This window comes from Tachysurus fulvidraco, chromosome 6 (genome assembly GCF_022655615.1).
Source record: "Tachysurus fulvidraco isolate hzauxx_2018 chromosome 6, HZAU_PFXX_2.0, whole genome shotgun sequence".
NCBI classification, from domain to species: Eukaryota; Metazoa; Chordata; class Actinopteri; order Siluriformes; family Bagridae; genus Tachysurus; species Tachysurus fulvidraco.
Genome location: NC_062523.1, coordinates 21,055,873 through 21,071,598, shown reverse-complemented (window position 1 = coordinate 21,071,598; position 15,726 = coordinate 21,055,873). Strand labels below are relative to the sequence as shown.

General features: G+C 43.4%; 1 protein-coding gene across 2 annotated transcripts in view; it reads left to right on the top strand.

The window, feature by feature from the left end:
* Positions 1-15,726, top strand: part of igsf3 (immunoglobulin superfamily, member 3) — a 116,934-nt gene that overhangs the window by 19,439 nt on the left and 81,769 nt on the right. The window contains exon 2 of one of the 2 annotated variants that reach the window (XM_027155057.2): positions 12,417-12,797. In XM_027155057.2, coding sequence (XP_027010858.2) covers positions 12,417-12,797 — 381 coding nt within the window. The remainder of the gene's footprint in view (positions 1-12,416; positions 12,798-15,726) is intronic. The other variant, XM_027155058.2, reaches the window with a different exon arrangement.

Here is a 15,726-nt window from a genome sequence, read left to right as displayed (position 1 = left end):
ACCAGTAAAGCCTTGAAGGAGTGAAGGAAAGAAGATAAATATATTCTCCACACTCATAAGCTACTCACGCATCCAGAGATTAATGTGCTGTGTTTTGAGTCATTTTTTGGACTCGCTGAGCATAGCTATGGGTATGGATTTGCTCGTTTGTCATTTAAATAACCTTTATAGGCATGCATGCTGGTGCTCAGTGAGGCTGCTCAGGTCCATTGACTTAGCGCTATATGATGAAGGTGAATAAAAGGCACGCATAGCACGTAGCTGTTACAAATGCTTCTCCACTGAATATACCGGAGTGTTTTCATCGAGGCTGCAGAACCTTTTGGGGGAAATTCAGGACAAGGGGCCAGTTCAGGACAAGTTCCTGTTTGGTCTTCCCACTGCAGTGTAGAGACTGGGCCTGTCAGATGAAATCATTCGGATGGATGCAAACTGTATGATAAGTCACTTCAGCTCAAGGCCAGAGTACACTGACTGAAATGGCAAGTATAAAAGAGAAGAAGGAAGGTGCCTCTTGTGTTTCTTTTTTTTTTCTTCTTTTTTTGCATTTTAACAATGTCCAATCAGCTAGCAGGTACCTTGTCTAACAATGTAGTTGATCGGTATTTCTAACCATATTGACCAAATTATAATATTTTAGAAACGTGTATCAATATTGTGTGACACTAGTGATATCGTACTTCTGACATCACTGAATCATCAGCCGATCGCCATCAGGCTACAAAGCAATATTTATGCATGTATAAAGCACACATTCTTGAGTTACGTCAATTATTTTTTTGGCTGTCCGATCAGCAGGCCATTTACAGCAAGTACAGCCCACACGAATGCAACTTTCTGGCCTCACATCTAGTGTAAAATGAAAAGCACAGCAGGATCATTCTTCTTTGCCAGACATGCCATGACACCTCTAATATAAAATAAGATTTAGTGCTTGCTTATTAGCTGAACCCACATTTGGAAAATGGTGAGTAAGTGTGTAGGTCATTCTGGGAAATTCCCATTTGACCATTTGGTAAAGTGCCAGTCCATTAGTGACAGAAAAAAATACTGGTGCAGAGACAAAAAAATAGTTCCTTAATATGTTCCTGGATATCATAGAATTCGAAACTGGTTCGCTTAAGGGCCTAACGTTCCTGAGCAAGTTTCTGAGCAAGTTCCTGGCTTCCCGAACGGTTTCCTGTGCTGAAAACTGTGTTGTTCTGCAGCTCTTCAGGACCAGACAGCCAGTGGGCACATCTGTACATCTCTTCCACTTACTTCCACTTATATTATGTCGCTCTTTATAACATTCTTCATTTTGCTTCTGCTGAAGCATTTCCTCAATCTCTCTGATTTATCCATCCAGCAGCTCCAACCAACTCAGACAGGTTCAAACCATTGTAAATCTCACAGACTTAAAAAATTTTTTTTTTCTCTTGTCAGATTCAGACCGACGTTCCCTCCTGTAGCAGAGGATTTGTGCATATGGCTTTAGCATCACTATCAGTAATCTATTCCTAGGCTTACTTCATTTCACACATTGTAATTGCATATTTAACTTGTCATCACCAATTGAACATCCATGTTGCCCATCCTAATGTTCTGATCAGAGTAAATAAAAAAAAAAAGTCTGGAGGAACGCCTTCCACTCGGGTTAACACCTGATTGGATCTGTCTAATGAATCGACGTGATCACTCGGAAAATATCAGGGTTTTCACCAGACTCGAACTCTCTTCGAAGCAGAGGCAACTGCTCTCGTCCATCTGTAGACGAAACAGATGTCGTAACAGCAGTTCTAATGATGATCTAAAATGTTAAGCATTGATATCAACTAAAAATGCCCAAATGCAAGGCCTACAGCAGCAGGGCTTTATTATTATTATTTATTTATTTTTATTTATTTATTCACATCATTTAGCAGACGCCCTTATCCAGAGACACTTACATTTTATCTCATTTTTTATACAACTGAGCAATTGAGGGCTAAAGGCCTTGCTCAGGGGCCCAGCAGTGGCAGCTTTGGTGGACATAAGAATCGAACTGACAACCTTCTGATTGGTAGCCCAATACCTTAATCACTAGGCTACCACATCCCCCTATCATTTGCTTCCTGATTCACAGGTATTTTCTGTACATCCTGGCAACAGACAGACTTTTTACTACTTTTTAATGCTGCACTCTATGTAACAGGGTAACATTATGCCCATCTTTACGTAGTTGCACAAGCCTCATTTCTACCTGATATTTACCAGCGCTCGTCTTCTAATTAGAGCAGTTTTGACTATTCACATGTGTATTTTTCCCCCCCTCTGCTGTCCTACTTTGTTGACGTCATCAGTGCACACAGACGTGAACGCAATACAAAATGAGGAACTCTGCTGTTGGTCACGAAAAGCAATTATAGTGGTGCTGTTATTTCTTCCACTTTTCAGAAATATAAGTGATATTACAGCTCTTAAGGAGCCCTCTGATATTACATTACAGCCCATAATATGTTCACTGTGAAAACGTCTAAAGCAATGATAATAAAATTTAAATTAATCGTGCAGCCCTACTCTATTTGTAGCCACTGTGTCTGCAGATCCTCACTTTAATCCTTCATAACACACACACAGACCTCATTATCCATGTCCCCTAGTCACAGGGTCTTTTTATACCTGGTCACTTCATGTGTTTTCTCAGATCCGATAGCTATCTGATTTGTTAAAACTGTTCCGTTTACATTAGGCCACATAAATGCGTCTTGGCGAATCGGATATCAATCCGATCTTTCTTGTCCCGCCCAATATGCAAATATATTTTACCTCATTTCCGGGGTAATTGAAACGGAACACGCCTTGGTGTGTGCGGTTTTCAGAATGAAATCAAAAAGAAGACGAAAAACTTCTTACGACGTTTATGCTACAAAAACAACATTTACTGTTTGCAGCTTTTTCGCTAGCGGCAGCAGTGCATTTTAAGGGGGTTTTTACACCTGGTCACTTCATGCGTTTTCTGTGATCCGATAGCTATCCGATGGTAAAAAGACCAGGTGTAAATGGCCGGAACGGTTTCGAGACGGATATAAATCTGATCGCTCAAACCACTTCAGGAGGTGGTCTGGGACGCATTTCAGATGAAACTGGACAGGTGTAAATGCATGTGGTTGTTCAAGCCACATACGTCAGCGCTATACTCCTCCCAAATGGAAGTACGTCACTCGCAGGGGACTCGCGAGTCGTGCATCGCACCAGAAACAGATATGTTTTCCCACCAGCGCTGGCTCCGCTCTTTCACCCAGGTGTCTCATTGGGTCTTAAAATGCACTGCTGCTGCCAGTGAAAATGCAGCAAATATTAAATGCTGTTTTTTGTAGCAATCGCGTACACCAAAGCGTGTTCCATTTCAATTACTCCGGAAATGAGGTGAAATATATTTGCACATTGGGCGGGACTAGAAAGATCGGATTGATATCTGATTCGCCAAGACGCATTTATGTGGCCTAATGTAAATGGAACAGTTTTAACAAATCAGATAGCTATTGGATCAGAGACAACACATGAAGTGTCCAGGTGTAAAAAGGCCCTAAGACCTGACGAGACACCTGGGTGAAAGATCACCTACGAGTGACGTACTTCCGTTTGGGAGGAGTATAGCGCTGACGTATGTGGCTTGAACAACCACATGCATTTACACCTGTCTAGTTTCATCTGAAATGCGTCCCAGACCACCTCCTGAACTGGTTTGAGCGATCCGATTTATATCCGTCTTGAAACCGTTTCGGAGGCCATTTACACCTGGTCTTTTTACCATCGGATAGCTATCGGATCACAGAAAACGCATGAAGTGACCAGGTGTAACAAGCCCCATAGACATGCACACGCACAGTGTCGACATATTACCTCTAAAAACCCACACACCTCTTCTGAGCATTTCTGAGCTGTTTCTCTTCTATCATTAATCACTCTTGTAAAAGCTGTTCCGTGTGTGAGCCTGTGCATGTTCATGCAATGTTGCTATAACCAATGAAAGCACCTTTTCCTTGTTATAGACCAAAGTTCACACACATCAGTGCCCCTATAATTACATACCTCAAGACCCCCCACACACACCCCACTCCGCTCTGCTCCGCTCTCCAGTACACTGGGGTTCGATCAACTTTATCGCTCTACATACTTTTCTTTAATGTAGACATGCATCACTACTTCAGAAGTAGCACACACAGTTACTTTGAGATGCACGCAGCACTGCAGCTGTGACCGCAGCTGCTCACACGCAGACAGGGAGGAAGCAGCGTGTCCTCGTCCTGCCCGCACTACTGGCTCCCGAAGACTGCGTGTGTTGTTCGGCCTCGAACAGCTGAAAGACTGCACAGATGCCCGTTTTCGTTCATCTCTTCTTTTTTCTTCTTCTTCTTCTAACACGCGTATCACAGGACATCGCGGTAAATGTTGGGAATTTATCTTTAAAAAGACCATCAGGAGACTCCTGAACGCAACGGAAACGCACACGCACACTTTGTCGGTGTGTGTTAATAAGCATCTGCTAGATTGTTAAACTGCCGTGTTGGACTACAGACTAGAGACAAGAACAGCTGCTTATGTTATCTGCCTTCTGAAGAGTTTCTGCTATAAAAAGCCAAACTGGCTTCCAGCGTGCTTTGAATTACCGCTTTTGAAAACTCCAGTTTTTTTTCTCAGTAAAAGCTTTTGTATATCTGATTTTGCTTTAAAAAACGCTTAAAATCTCTCTGACACGACCGACTCGCATTTTAATCTTTATTAATCCTGAGTGATCTTTGGATCGTTTACGGCATCTCAAATTATTTTGGGAGGAACATCTAAATGGACAAATTTCTGTTCAATCTTCTTTCATTGCCACATTTGTCAGTTTTCTGCTTTACCCACGATGCTGCTCGGCACGTACTGATGATGGCGTCGGCGCAGCAGAGCTTTAACTCTTTAGGCTCGCAAAGCTTCAGCTGTTAATGTTCAAATCGAATCCGATTTATTTGTATAGCACTTTTAACAGTCGGCATTGTCTCAAAGCGGTTTTACAGAAGTATAGATACAAAATAAGTTTAATCTATTTGAATTCAAGTCGAAAATGAAGTTACTATTCATCTCTGACATCAAACCCTAATCTGCAAGCCGGAATAGACGGGCGGCAAAGAAAAACTCCCTGAGATGATACGAGGAAGAAACCTTGAGAGGAACCAGACTCAGAAGGGAACCCAGCCTCATTTGAGTGATAATGAACAGTAAATAATGTCAATATTACGGTCTTTGCCATCGTGCTTGATGATTATTATTATTATTATTAAACTATACACCGAAGGAACGCTTAATGGGAAAAACACAAGGGAAGGCAACTGTCCCAGTGCTATCGTGCTCATCATCTTAAAGAAAGCTGGCTATACGAGCCTGGTCTCTGTCGTAACTCGGCAAGATGGCGTCATACACAGTAGCTGCTTAACATTCTGGAAAGTTTTATCAGTTTTATCTTCAACAGGGGTCTTGTTCACGAGTGAGGGAAGGATGGAGCGGGAGATCGACAGGCGGATCGGTGTATCTTCTGCACTGATGCGGTCAGTATACCGGTCTGTTGTGGTGAAGAAAGAGCTGAGCCGCAAGGCGATCTACGTTCCTACCCTAACCTATGGTCATGAGCTTTGGGTCATGACCGAAAGGACAAGATCCCGGATACAGGCGGCCGAAATGAGTTTCCTCCGTAGGGTGGCTGGGCGGTCCTATTAGAGATAGGTTGAGGAGTTCGGTCACTCGGGAGGAGCTCAGAGTAGAGCCGCAGATCCTCCACATCGAGAGGAGTCAGCTGAGGTGGCTCGGGCATCTGTTCTGGATGCCTCCTGGACGCCTCAACGGGGAGGTGTTCCGGGCATGTCCAACTGGGAGGAGGCCCCGTGGAAGACCTAGGACACACTGGAGGGACTATGTCTCTCGGCTGGCCTGGGAACACCTCGGTATTCCCCCGTAAGAGCTGGAGGAAGTGTCTGGGCATCCCTGCTTAGACTGCTGCCCCCGTGACCCGGCCCCGGATAAGCGGTAGAAGATGGATAGAAGATGGATCTTTAACAGAAATGCCCGATGGAATATTTATCGATACTTCCAGTCCTCCACCGTTCTCCAGATGAAACGTAGTCATGCATCCATCCTTTTCATTTCATTCCGGTCCCGGACTGAATAATTCAGCTCGGCTTATTTATTACCATTTATAACCACTCATTCTTCTTTTCCCATTTTAATGCTTTCTAAAATCCAGTCTAACTGTGTAAATGGTCTCGGGTTGGAAGTTCATTGGCAACCTGGCTAGAATAATTTTTTTCCACCGTGTCAGGAAATGGAATGTGTTTTGTGTTTGATAAAACGATCTTTTAATTGCTCGATTTCAACCCAGCAGTCTTCCACTCTTCATCATTGTGTGTTTTTATGTGCGTAATGCCTCAGGGCTTGAAGAGATAGTCAGAACCGATTGCTCGTAATCGCCCCGCTGGGTTTGTGTAAGATTGTGTTAACAGCTCTGCGCAGGTTTCGATGCTCATATGCCCGTCCATAACCTGATTGTGTGGGACAGTGTGTTTGTTTGATGTGGATCAAGTTGCTCTCCTGGGCTTGGCCGTGTACATAAACACAACCTCTCTGCTAACACTCCTTAGCAGTGGCTTTATGAGAACCAAATAAAGCATAAAAGAAACAGTGTGCCATGCAAAGAGAGAAAGAGAGAGAGAGATATCCATACCGCAGCATTTATCAGAACCCTTAACCCGGAGATTTCTGCTGACTGAATGTTTTTCCAGTCCATCTTTCTTACCCTGAATTTTCTTTATCCCTTTCCTTCTTTGACTGCCTTTAATCCCATCAGACTTAGCTTTTTTTCCCCCCCTCAAAGTCTCTCTCTCATTTCTAGTCACCAACTTTTTATCATCTTTTTATTCTCCCTTATAATGGATATAAATTAAAGATAGACTAGAACAGCGCTGGTATTGTCTCAGTGCAGACAACTTAAAATGTGTGTGTGTGTGTACTGGTATGTATGTATGTATGTATGTATGTATGTATGTATGTACGTGTGTGTGTGTGTGTGTGTGTGTGTGTGTGTGTGTGTATATGTATGTATGTATGTACGTGTGTGTGTGTGTGTGTGTATGTATGTGTGTGTGTGTGTGTGTGTGTGTGTGTGTGTGTGTGTATTTGTGTGTGTGTGTGTGTGTGTGTGTGTATATGTGTGTGTGTGTGTGTGTGTGTGTGTATGTATGTGTGTGTGTGTGTGTGTGTGTGTGTGTATGTATGTATGAATGTATGTATGTATGTATGTGAGTGTGTGTGTGTGTGTGTGTGTGTATATGTATATATGTATGTATGTATGTGAGTGTGTATGTGTGTATGTATGTATGTATGTGTGTGTAAAGAGAGAGAGACAGACAGACAGAGAAGACAATCGTGAGTAAGAACTGGGCATGACACATCTGACTGGACTGTGACCGGGGAGTGATAACTTTTGAAATGACCCATGATTGGCTGTTTCTTTTTCCTGTTCAGTGAACAGTTGCAGAAACACGAATTTGTGCATAATAAGCTAATAATTTGTGTTAATAAGCACGTCACCTCTGTAGCAATAATGCATGCTGATGCATGAAAACCACTGCTGACCGAAAGCCTTTATTTTGTCACATATAGATTAAAGTTTTGCGAAATTCATTTTTACACATTATCCCAATGTTGTAAGTTGGGGTCAGAGCACAGGGGCAGCTGTGATACAGTGCCCCTGGAGCAGAAAGGGTCAAGGGCCCAACAGGTGCAGCTTGGCAGTGCTGGGGCTTGAACCCTGATCCTCGGATCAACTCGTAGCCTTAACTGCCTCAGAGAGAGAGAGAGAGACAAGAGAGAGAGAAAGAGCATGAGAAAAACAGATGGAGTGAGACAGAAAGAAATGGAAAGACAAATTAAAAAAGCGAGACAGCAAGAAACGGGGACAAACAGAGAGCAAGATAGAGAGAGGTAAAGAGAGACAGAGGGAGAGACCGAACAAGAAAGAAGGTTTGCGTGTCTGGGTTTAAATGCAGGGTATTTTGTATGGGATGCATATTTCATGCTGTGGGCCATGTGGCAGGGCAGAGCTGGTTATTCTGGGGAAGTCTAGCGTGAACCACATAAAAAAACAGCGCTCTTCTGTGGCATTAAAGCAAAAGGACGAGACTGTCATGACTGCTCTAGTTTAACATCTTCAGAGTGTCACCGTCATGTTCAGGCCTTGTCCTCATGGGATCCATGCTGACGGGACTCGGCCTCGCAGGCTGTCATTCTTAGCTGCCGAGTTGCATCGCTAGAAGGATTTCAGGCTGTTCTAAAGAAAAAAGGAGGATTGTTGTTGTGTGTGATACAGGGGAGTGTACCAAGTGTTACCACGTCTCAGACAAATTGCAAACAACGTGATAATCATATGGCTTTGTGTAAAACATTGCATTGCTGTATATCGACATCACAATCAACACATCACCCGAAAACCCCCAGTTGTCAAAAGCCGTGCAGCCGTAGCAAGCCGTGATCATTCAAAATCAGACGCAAGCTATGGTTATAAAAGTGTAAAATGCTGTAGAAGCACGTTTCAGACCCATTACGGACGCTTTGTCTTCTGAGCACTTTGCATCATCTAATTACAGGAATAAACGCGAGTGCTCTTTGCAGACCCCAAGAGTGCTTTGTCAGCTCTTTATACGCTAATAAAGCCATCAAACAGAGACAGCTGTCTTGTTTATACATGGAGAAACGCCGTTATTCCCTTTGCCACAGCGTTGCGCATTGGAGAGTAACCAGATGTCACTTGCAGAATGAGCCGTTGATGTTTCTCTCTCATAGAGTGGAGGCAGGGAAGACGAGACTCCTTCAGGCAGACGTGAGGCTCGGGCGAGCAGACCGTTAAGGTGACGATTAGCGCAAGATAGAAATCTCAATCAGTGTGTGCGTAAGAGACGGGTCCCAGCGTAGCGTTGAAGAAAGAGTTTCTAAACAATAATTTGTCAAGAAAAAGGAGGGAGAGGCAATCAGCATGACTGTGCGAGTGTGTGTCACGGGTGTGGGTGTGGAGACGGCCGTCTGCCTGTGATCTGGAGAAAAGCAGTCAAGACCCGACCCGACATGACGCGACGGCTCATCACGTCATGTTACCTGACTCAGCTCTCAGTGTGGGAAAGTATAACAGCGAGGAGAATACACAGCACATCTCAACAGGGCGGGTCAGAATGACAGATATATCAACACCACGTTTGCAAAGATAATCGATGCTCTTCTAACACTAACTACTCACCGAAACTAAATGTCAGACGTTTGATTACGACGTGCTTAGAGATCCAGCTGGGAGCTGTTTTATCTCATATTAACACTTATTATGCAAACCTTTATTACTGGATTATGATTCATTTTTCTATACTGAAAACACTTGATTAAGAGTTTCACTGCTGAAAGATTAGTAATGCTTCCTGGAACACGAGCACTCTAAGGCACGTCTCCGATTACAGTCTGGCTGTCTCGCTACAACACAGACTTATACGCAACACCCCAAACAGACAAAGTTTGTGTATTGTACTTCATTGTTGTTGTTTTTTTCTTCTTCACCAGTTTAATTGCTTCCTGCTCTGGAAACTAAAACTAAACAGATCATCATTTTGTATACACTAGATAAACAAACCCTCGTAGTATTCCCGTGTATTATTTATAACAGTCGTGCAACATCAGTTCTGAAACGTTCAGCTGAAATACACAACACACAAGTCGACATAGAAAAGACTTCATCTATTTCTCCTCGGTTGGCCATGTGATTAAACGTCCACGTACAGTACAGACCAAAAGTTTGGACACACCTACCAAAAGTTTGGACACACCACCTTTTCAACAGGACAATGACCCCAAACACACCTCCAGGCTGTGTAAGGGCTATTTGACCATGAAGAACAGTGATGGGGTGTTGCGCAAGATGACCTGGCCTCCACAGTCACCGAACCTGAACCCAATCGAGATGGTTTAGGGTGAGCTGGACCGCAGAGTGAAGGCAAAAGGGTCAACAAGTGCAACAAGTGCTAAGCATCTCTGGGAACTCCTTCAAGACTGTTGGAAGACCATTTCAGGTGACTACCTCTTGAAGCTCATCAAGAGAATGCCAAGAGTGTGCAAAGCAGTAAACAAAGCAAAAGGTGGCTACTTTGAAGAAGTTTTCAGTTGTTTCACACTTTTTTGTTATGTACGTATAGAATTCCACACGTGTTAATTCATAGTTTTGATGCCTTCAGTGTGAATCTACAATTTTCATAGTCATGAAAATAAAGAAAACTCTTTGAATGAGAAGGTGTGTCCAAACTTTTGGTCTGTACTGTATATTGACAGGGAAGTTTCACTTTTTGATCAGACATTTTTGAGTCCGAATCCCGATGAAACCACAGACGTTTGTGGCTGGGAGCATTCTGGGTGGTAGGAATGTGTATCTCCTGTCAATCACAGTCACGCTAGCCAATCGTAGGTGTCGGTATGCGGAAGTGGGTAGATAAGAGTTAGGCCTTTCCTCAGTGTACTTGAGTTTGTTAAACACATACAACTTTTTTTTTCTTTTTTAAACATACACACAAACCCCTTTCCTTATCCGAGCAACACATTACAGTACGTCCAGCTGTCTGTTCCAATTCAAATTTATTTGTATAACGCTTTTAACGACGAACGTTGTCTCAAAGCGGCTTAAACAATACAAAAGTTTAACATTATACAAAGGTTAAAATAAACTAAAAATAGAAAGATTAGTATTAAACTCGTATTTAAATGTGATTGTATTCATCCCCAATGAACAAGCCTGTGGTGAATGTGGTGAGGAAAAACTCCCTTAGATAGAAGAGGAAGAAACCTTGAGAGGAACGAGACTCAAAAGGAAACCCATCCTCATTTGGGTGACAGTAGAGGGTGTGATTATAAATATACAGTCTGACCATTATGCATTGACGAGGTGGTTGTTGTCCTCAAAGACCACATGTAGTTGGCATCTCCTCATAGAATGTCAGAATATTTCATGAAGCAGAGTCCAACTGAAGTTGGTACGTCTCTAGATGTCTCGGGATCCTCACAGGGTTGGCCTCATCTCAGCGAAGATCCAAAATCTTCATGACATGGAACACAAGTGGAGCTGGTACAATCTCTGGATGCCTGGGGATGGGTAGAAAAAGAGAAGCAGTGGAGAGGAATTAGCATAGCACACTGTGTGTGCGTGTGTGCGTGTGTGCGTGTGTGTGTGTGTGTGTGTAAAGCATGAAAATGTCTGGTGCTGGTGTTTGTAGGGTAAGCATATGCTGATGTGTGGGTGCAGTAGGGGGAGGAGAGTGTGTGGGGGAGGCGGCGTGGAGACGTTCTGTCTATTCCAAGAGAATGGCCACTTTCAGTCTGTTCCAAGGTGGCACATTAATGCATGTGCATATTTCAGAGTAATTAAGTCACTGGCTGTTCAGCTGATTTGCAAGCAACATTTACTCCCTCTCCATCTCGCTTACATCTACACCTACACACTCACTCACACACTCACTCACTTGCGTCAAACAGACACATGCACTGAGTCACAGAACCATGCCAGATGGGACTTGGTAGCAGATGGGCTCTCCTTTTTCTTTCTTCCAGATTGGACAATGACATCCGAAGCATTGCTCCCTAACTGTTTCTTCACCTCCAACTGTTTCACATTTTTCCTCCTTTATCCTGCCAAGCTGCCAGTATGCAGACATGACCTGAAAGCTCCTCTCTCTAAACACAACAGAACCATAAACAGGCCTTCTTACAGTCCCTGTTTTAAAGGAGCAGATGTTTGAGAATAAACTCGAAAGTAAAGCTAATCTCGCAGATTGCGGCCTACCTTTCGCAGACGAGAGCTCATCGTCGTTCAGCGCTTTGACGCTTTGAGGAAAATAGCTCGTTTATCATGTGCTCATTGAGTTGTTCAAACCCTCTTCTGTTCAGAGCTAATTCGAATTTGACAGAATAATTAGTTCTGCTAAATTCTGGGCTGTGTTTTGACAGCACGATCAGAAGCACTTCCCTTCATTAATTTGCATGAAGTATTTATTTGTGTTCTGATTATAACCTGCTTGTTCCGTGACGTCCGCTGTCGCGAGCAAGCCGCACGTGCGGTGTGTTCGTGGGGAGTGTTTGTGAGTGCTTGTGAGAGCTGTAGTACGTCGCTTTGCTGAGGGCCACTAATCGGGCCTTGTTGAAGTAGCACAGGTCAAACACTGCCTGTAGACACTCAGTCGCACGCAGACTAAAAAGGCTCCATCAGACACAAGTGGAGTGAACAGCTTGACATCTCATTGCACAGCAGAGCCTGTGGAGAACATGTATAGAAATTTGAATTGTGGTGTGTATTTTGTCCTTCACTAAGACTTTTCTCCCTTCTTATTTTTTTCTCTGTCCAGCAGGCAGGAGTACGGCTCAGAGGGTAGTGTTGGTGCAACCCGGACCTCTGGTGCGAACCGAGGGCTCCCACGCGACCATCTGGTGTAACGTAACTGGCTACAGAGAGGGAGTGGAGCAGGACTTTGAGTGGTCAATGTACCTCGATACAGCTCCGGATCGAGAGATCCGCATCGTCAGCACGGCCCAATCCAACTACGCCTACGCTGTCTATGCCCAGCGCGTCAATGCCAAAGAGATCTACATAGAGAGACTGAGCGGAGACTCCGCCCTTCTGCACATCACCAAGCTGCAGGCCAAGGACCAGGGCGTTTTCGAGTGCTACACACCAAACACAGACGGCCATTACCTGGGCACCTACAGCGCTCGAACCAACCTTACTGGTGAGTCTTCCTCAGGGTTCATTTAGACAGGTTAGAAGAGCGTCTGAGTGAGATATGCAAAGGGCAGTCCCCGACGCCAACTAGTACATCTCAGCAGCCGTGACAAAGCCAAAAGGGAGCTGAACATGTTGTGCGTTGCGTATTCCAAGTGGCAGGCAGCTTAACTGAAAAAGGACAGAGCTGTAGCTGCTGCAAAAACACCATGTGTTCTGGATATTTGGATAGACGAAAATAACTATAAAAATAAACACTTTTACTCGAGTTGTTTATATAATAATCCTGTATTGAGCAGCAGCTCAGTTTTCTACATTCTCAGGTGACTTTCATGATTTTTGGAAACATTGCATCAGCAGGTTGTGTGTGTGCGCCTTATGTCCATCACTGTGTTCCTGATCAATGAAGAGAAATGTCTTCAGCCCTCAGCCACTGTTTATTTATTTATTTTGCATTTCTTTTTGGTTTACTTTAATTGCGTACAGTGTAGAACTGTAAGCCTAATATCGAACAAACTTCTACATTTACATTTACAGCATTTGGAAGATGCCCTTCTACAGAGCGACATACATAAGTGCTCAAATCTCTAACATTGATACATTAATGCTGGTTCACTAGGTTACATACTTAAGATACCATGAGTTTAAAACATTTGTTCAAAGTTACAATGAAAAAGTGTCAGGTTTTTTTTTTTTTTTTTTAAATGCAAAAGATAAGGAAAGAAGTGCTAGTTGAAGTGTTTCCTGAATAAGTAGGTCTTCAACCTTCAGCCGCTTGAAAGTGACTCAGCCAGTGACTCAGCTGTCCGGACCTCTGATGAGGGCTTTGAGGTAAGAGGGAGCTGGTCCATTTTTGGCTTTGTAGGCCAGCATCAGTGTTTTGAATCGGATGCGTGCAGCTACCGGAAGCCAGTGGAGGGATCGCAGCTTCTACTCTTGGTGCAGTTCCTGCGGTCAGATACGAATTCCGCAGTCACACTCGGATGCAAACAAAGTCATCGAATCGACGTTTCGCGAGACAGGTGGCCTCAGTCTGCCTCTGAGCAATCTCCTGTGTGATGTGATTGCAGTGAGAATGCAGCTAAACCCTGATCCGACCCCACCGCTCTGTGCAAACCAAACACACTGTTTATTTTGGGTTACGGACAGCAATTTTTGACAAGCGAACTGCTATTCTGACTCGCAGCATGTTAAAATGAATGCCAGAGGACAGAGCTTAAGTGCTTCAGAAGTAAAAGTTTTCTGAGCCAAAGAATCTTAAACTATGAAACAAGGCAGCATAACGTTCAGTGCTATATCTAATATATTTATTTCATAAGCAGCACCGTCTCAGTGCTCTGCATAAGTGGTCGATTTTCATGAGGCGATTTTTCAGCTTCGAGCAAAACATTTATGAGATTTTAGCCCCGTCGTCTTGCGTATACGCCAGCAAACGTTTTGTTTTTGGTCTGGTTTAAATATGTGCGTAGCAAATCCAACCAAACCGAACCAAATCAGCCAGTTCTTTGTCACTGTGTGTGTGTGTGTGTGTGTGTGTGTGTGCTTTATTATATGATATCAGAGACTATTCCACACTCGTTTGTCAGAATCCTGAAACAAATGGCTTAGTTGAGCCCAGTGTTATTTCAAGTGAATCTCATTTTCTGGTCAATTCAACATTATTAGAATCCTGCAACAAGGCCCCAGAGCTCTTTTATGTAAATCTTATTTTCTCGTCAACTTGCCTAAGATGCACCACTGTATTACAACTAAACTCGCAAAGCAGTTCTTTCCGAATCCTTGCGATATCCCGGCTCTGTACCACTCCTGTCTGTTAGCCATGCTAATGACACCGTGTTAATTGGTGAAGTCTTAATGCCTGAATGGATTTATCAGTAGCATCAGTCATTTACGGGCTGTGTAATAGAATAGGTACCTGACAGAATGCCAGTCCATCTGCGCGCCAGCCCACCCCGTCATTATCCCGGACACATGCCCCATCCTCTGCTCTGCTGTCTGATGCCATTATCCAAAACTCATTAGCCTTTTAATCCTAATCATAATGAACAATCCCTCCATATTATACACACTCTGCTCACTTTCCTGTCTGCCTGCTCTCTCAGGATATAAAGCTGATGGTGGTTTACTGGGAGAAAGGAAACAGTTGTGCATGTGTGAGTTTCTGATATTTGTACAAGGGTGTGTTTGGGTGTGTTTGGTGTTTCTATAAGTCAGTGCTGAGTGTGATTTTAGACTGTAGCTTGACGCTAAATAATGATTCACAACTTGGTGGATGATCCACTTAAAATTCATTTTATAATAATAATAATAATAACAGATTCTGAAAGTTTCTGTAGGAAAATGGTTTTCAACATTCTAATGTAAAGCTGTAGCTCTTCTTTTTTATTTAACAGACGTTCCATGATCTTTAAGGTAACTATATAAACATCTACACGGTACTATTGCAGCCTCGTCATGTTTTATTCCTTACACAATACACTAAAAGCTTTAATCCTTTACATATACACATTACCATTCTCGATCCCGCTATTGTCTGGCAGCGCGTTCTGGCTTTGGATTAAAGCCCATTTTCTGTTTAAACATTTCCAGGTAACACAGGAAGATAACAGATAACAGATCAATGGACATTAAATCACTGATTTCCCAAACGACCTCCACGAATCATTACGCTGTAGTCTCTTCATGTGTCAATTCAATCAATCGTGTGTGTGTGTGTGTGTGTGTGTGTGTGTGTGTGTGTGTGTGTGTGTGTCAGCTCACGACTCATGAGTGATGTGTGCTGTGAGAGTTGGAGAACACACACAGGGAGCCACCTGTTTAATGACCACATTAATCTCTGCCCACTTCTACATACATTCTGCTTCCAGACAGATTTGAATGAATCTCTTTCTCCATCTCTGACATTATCACAGCTCCTGCTCACATCTGTCTTTTTC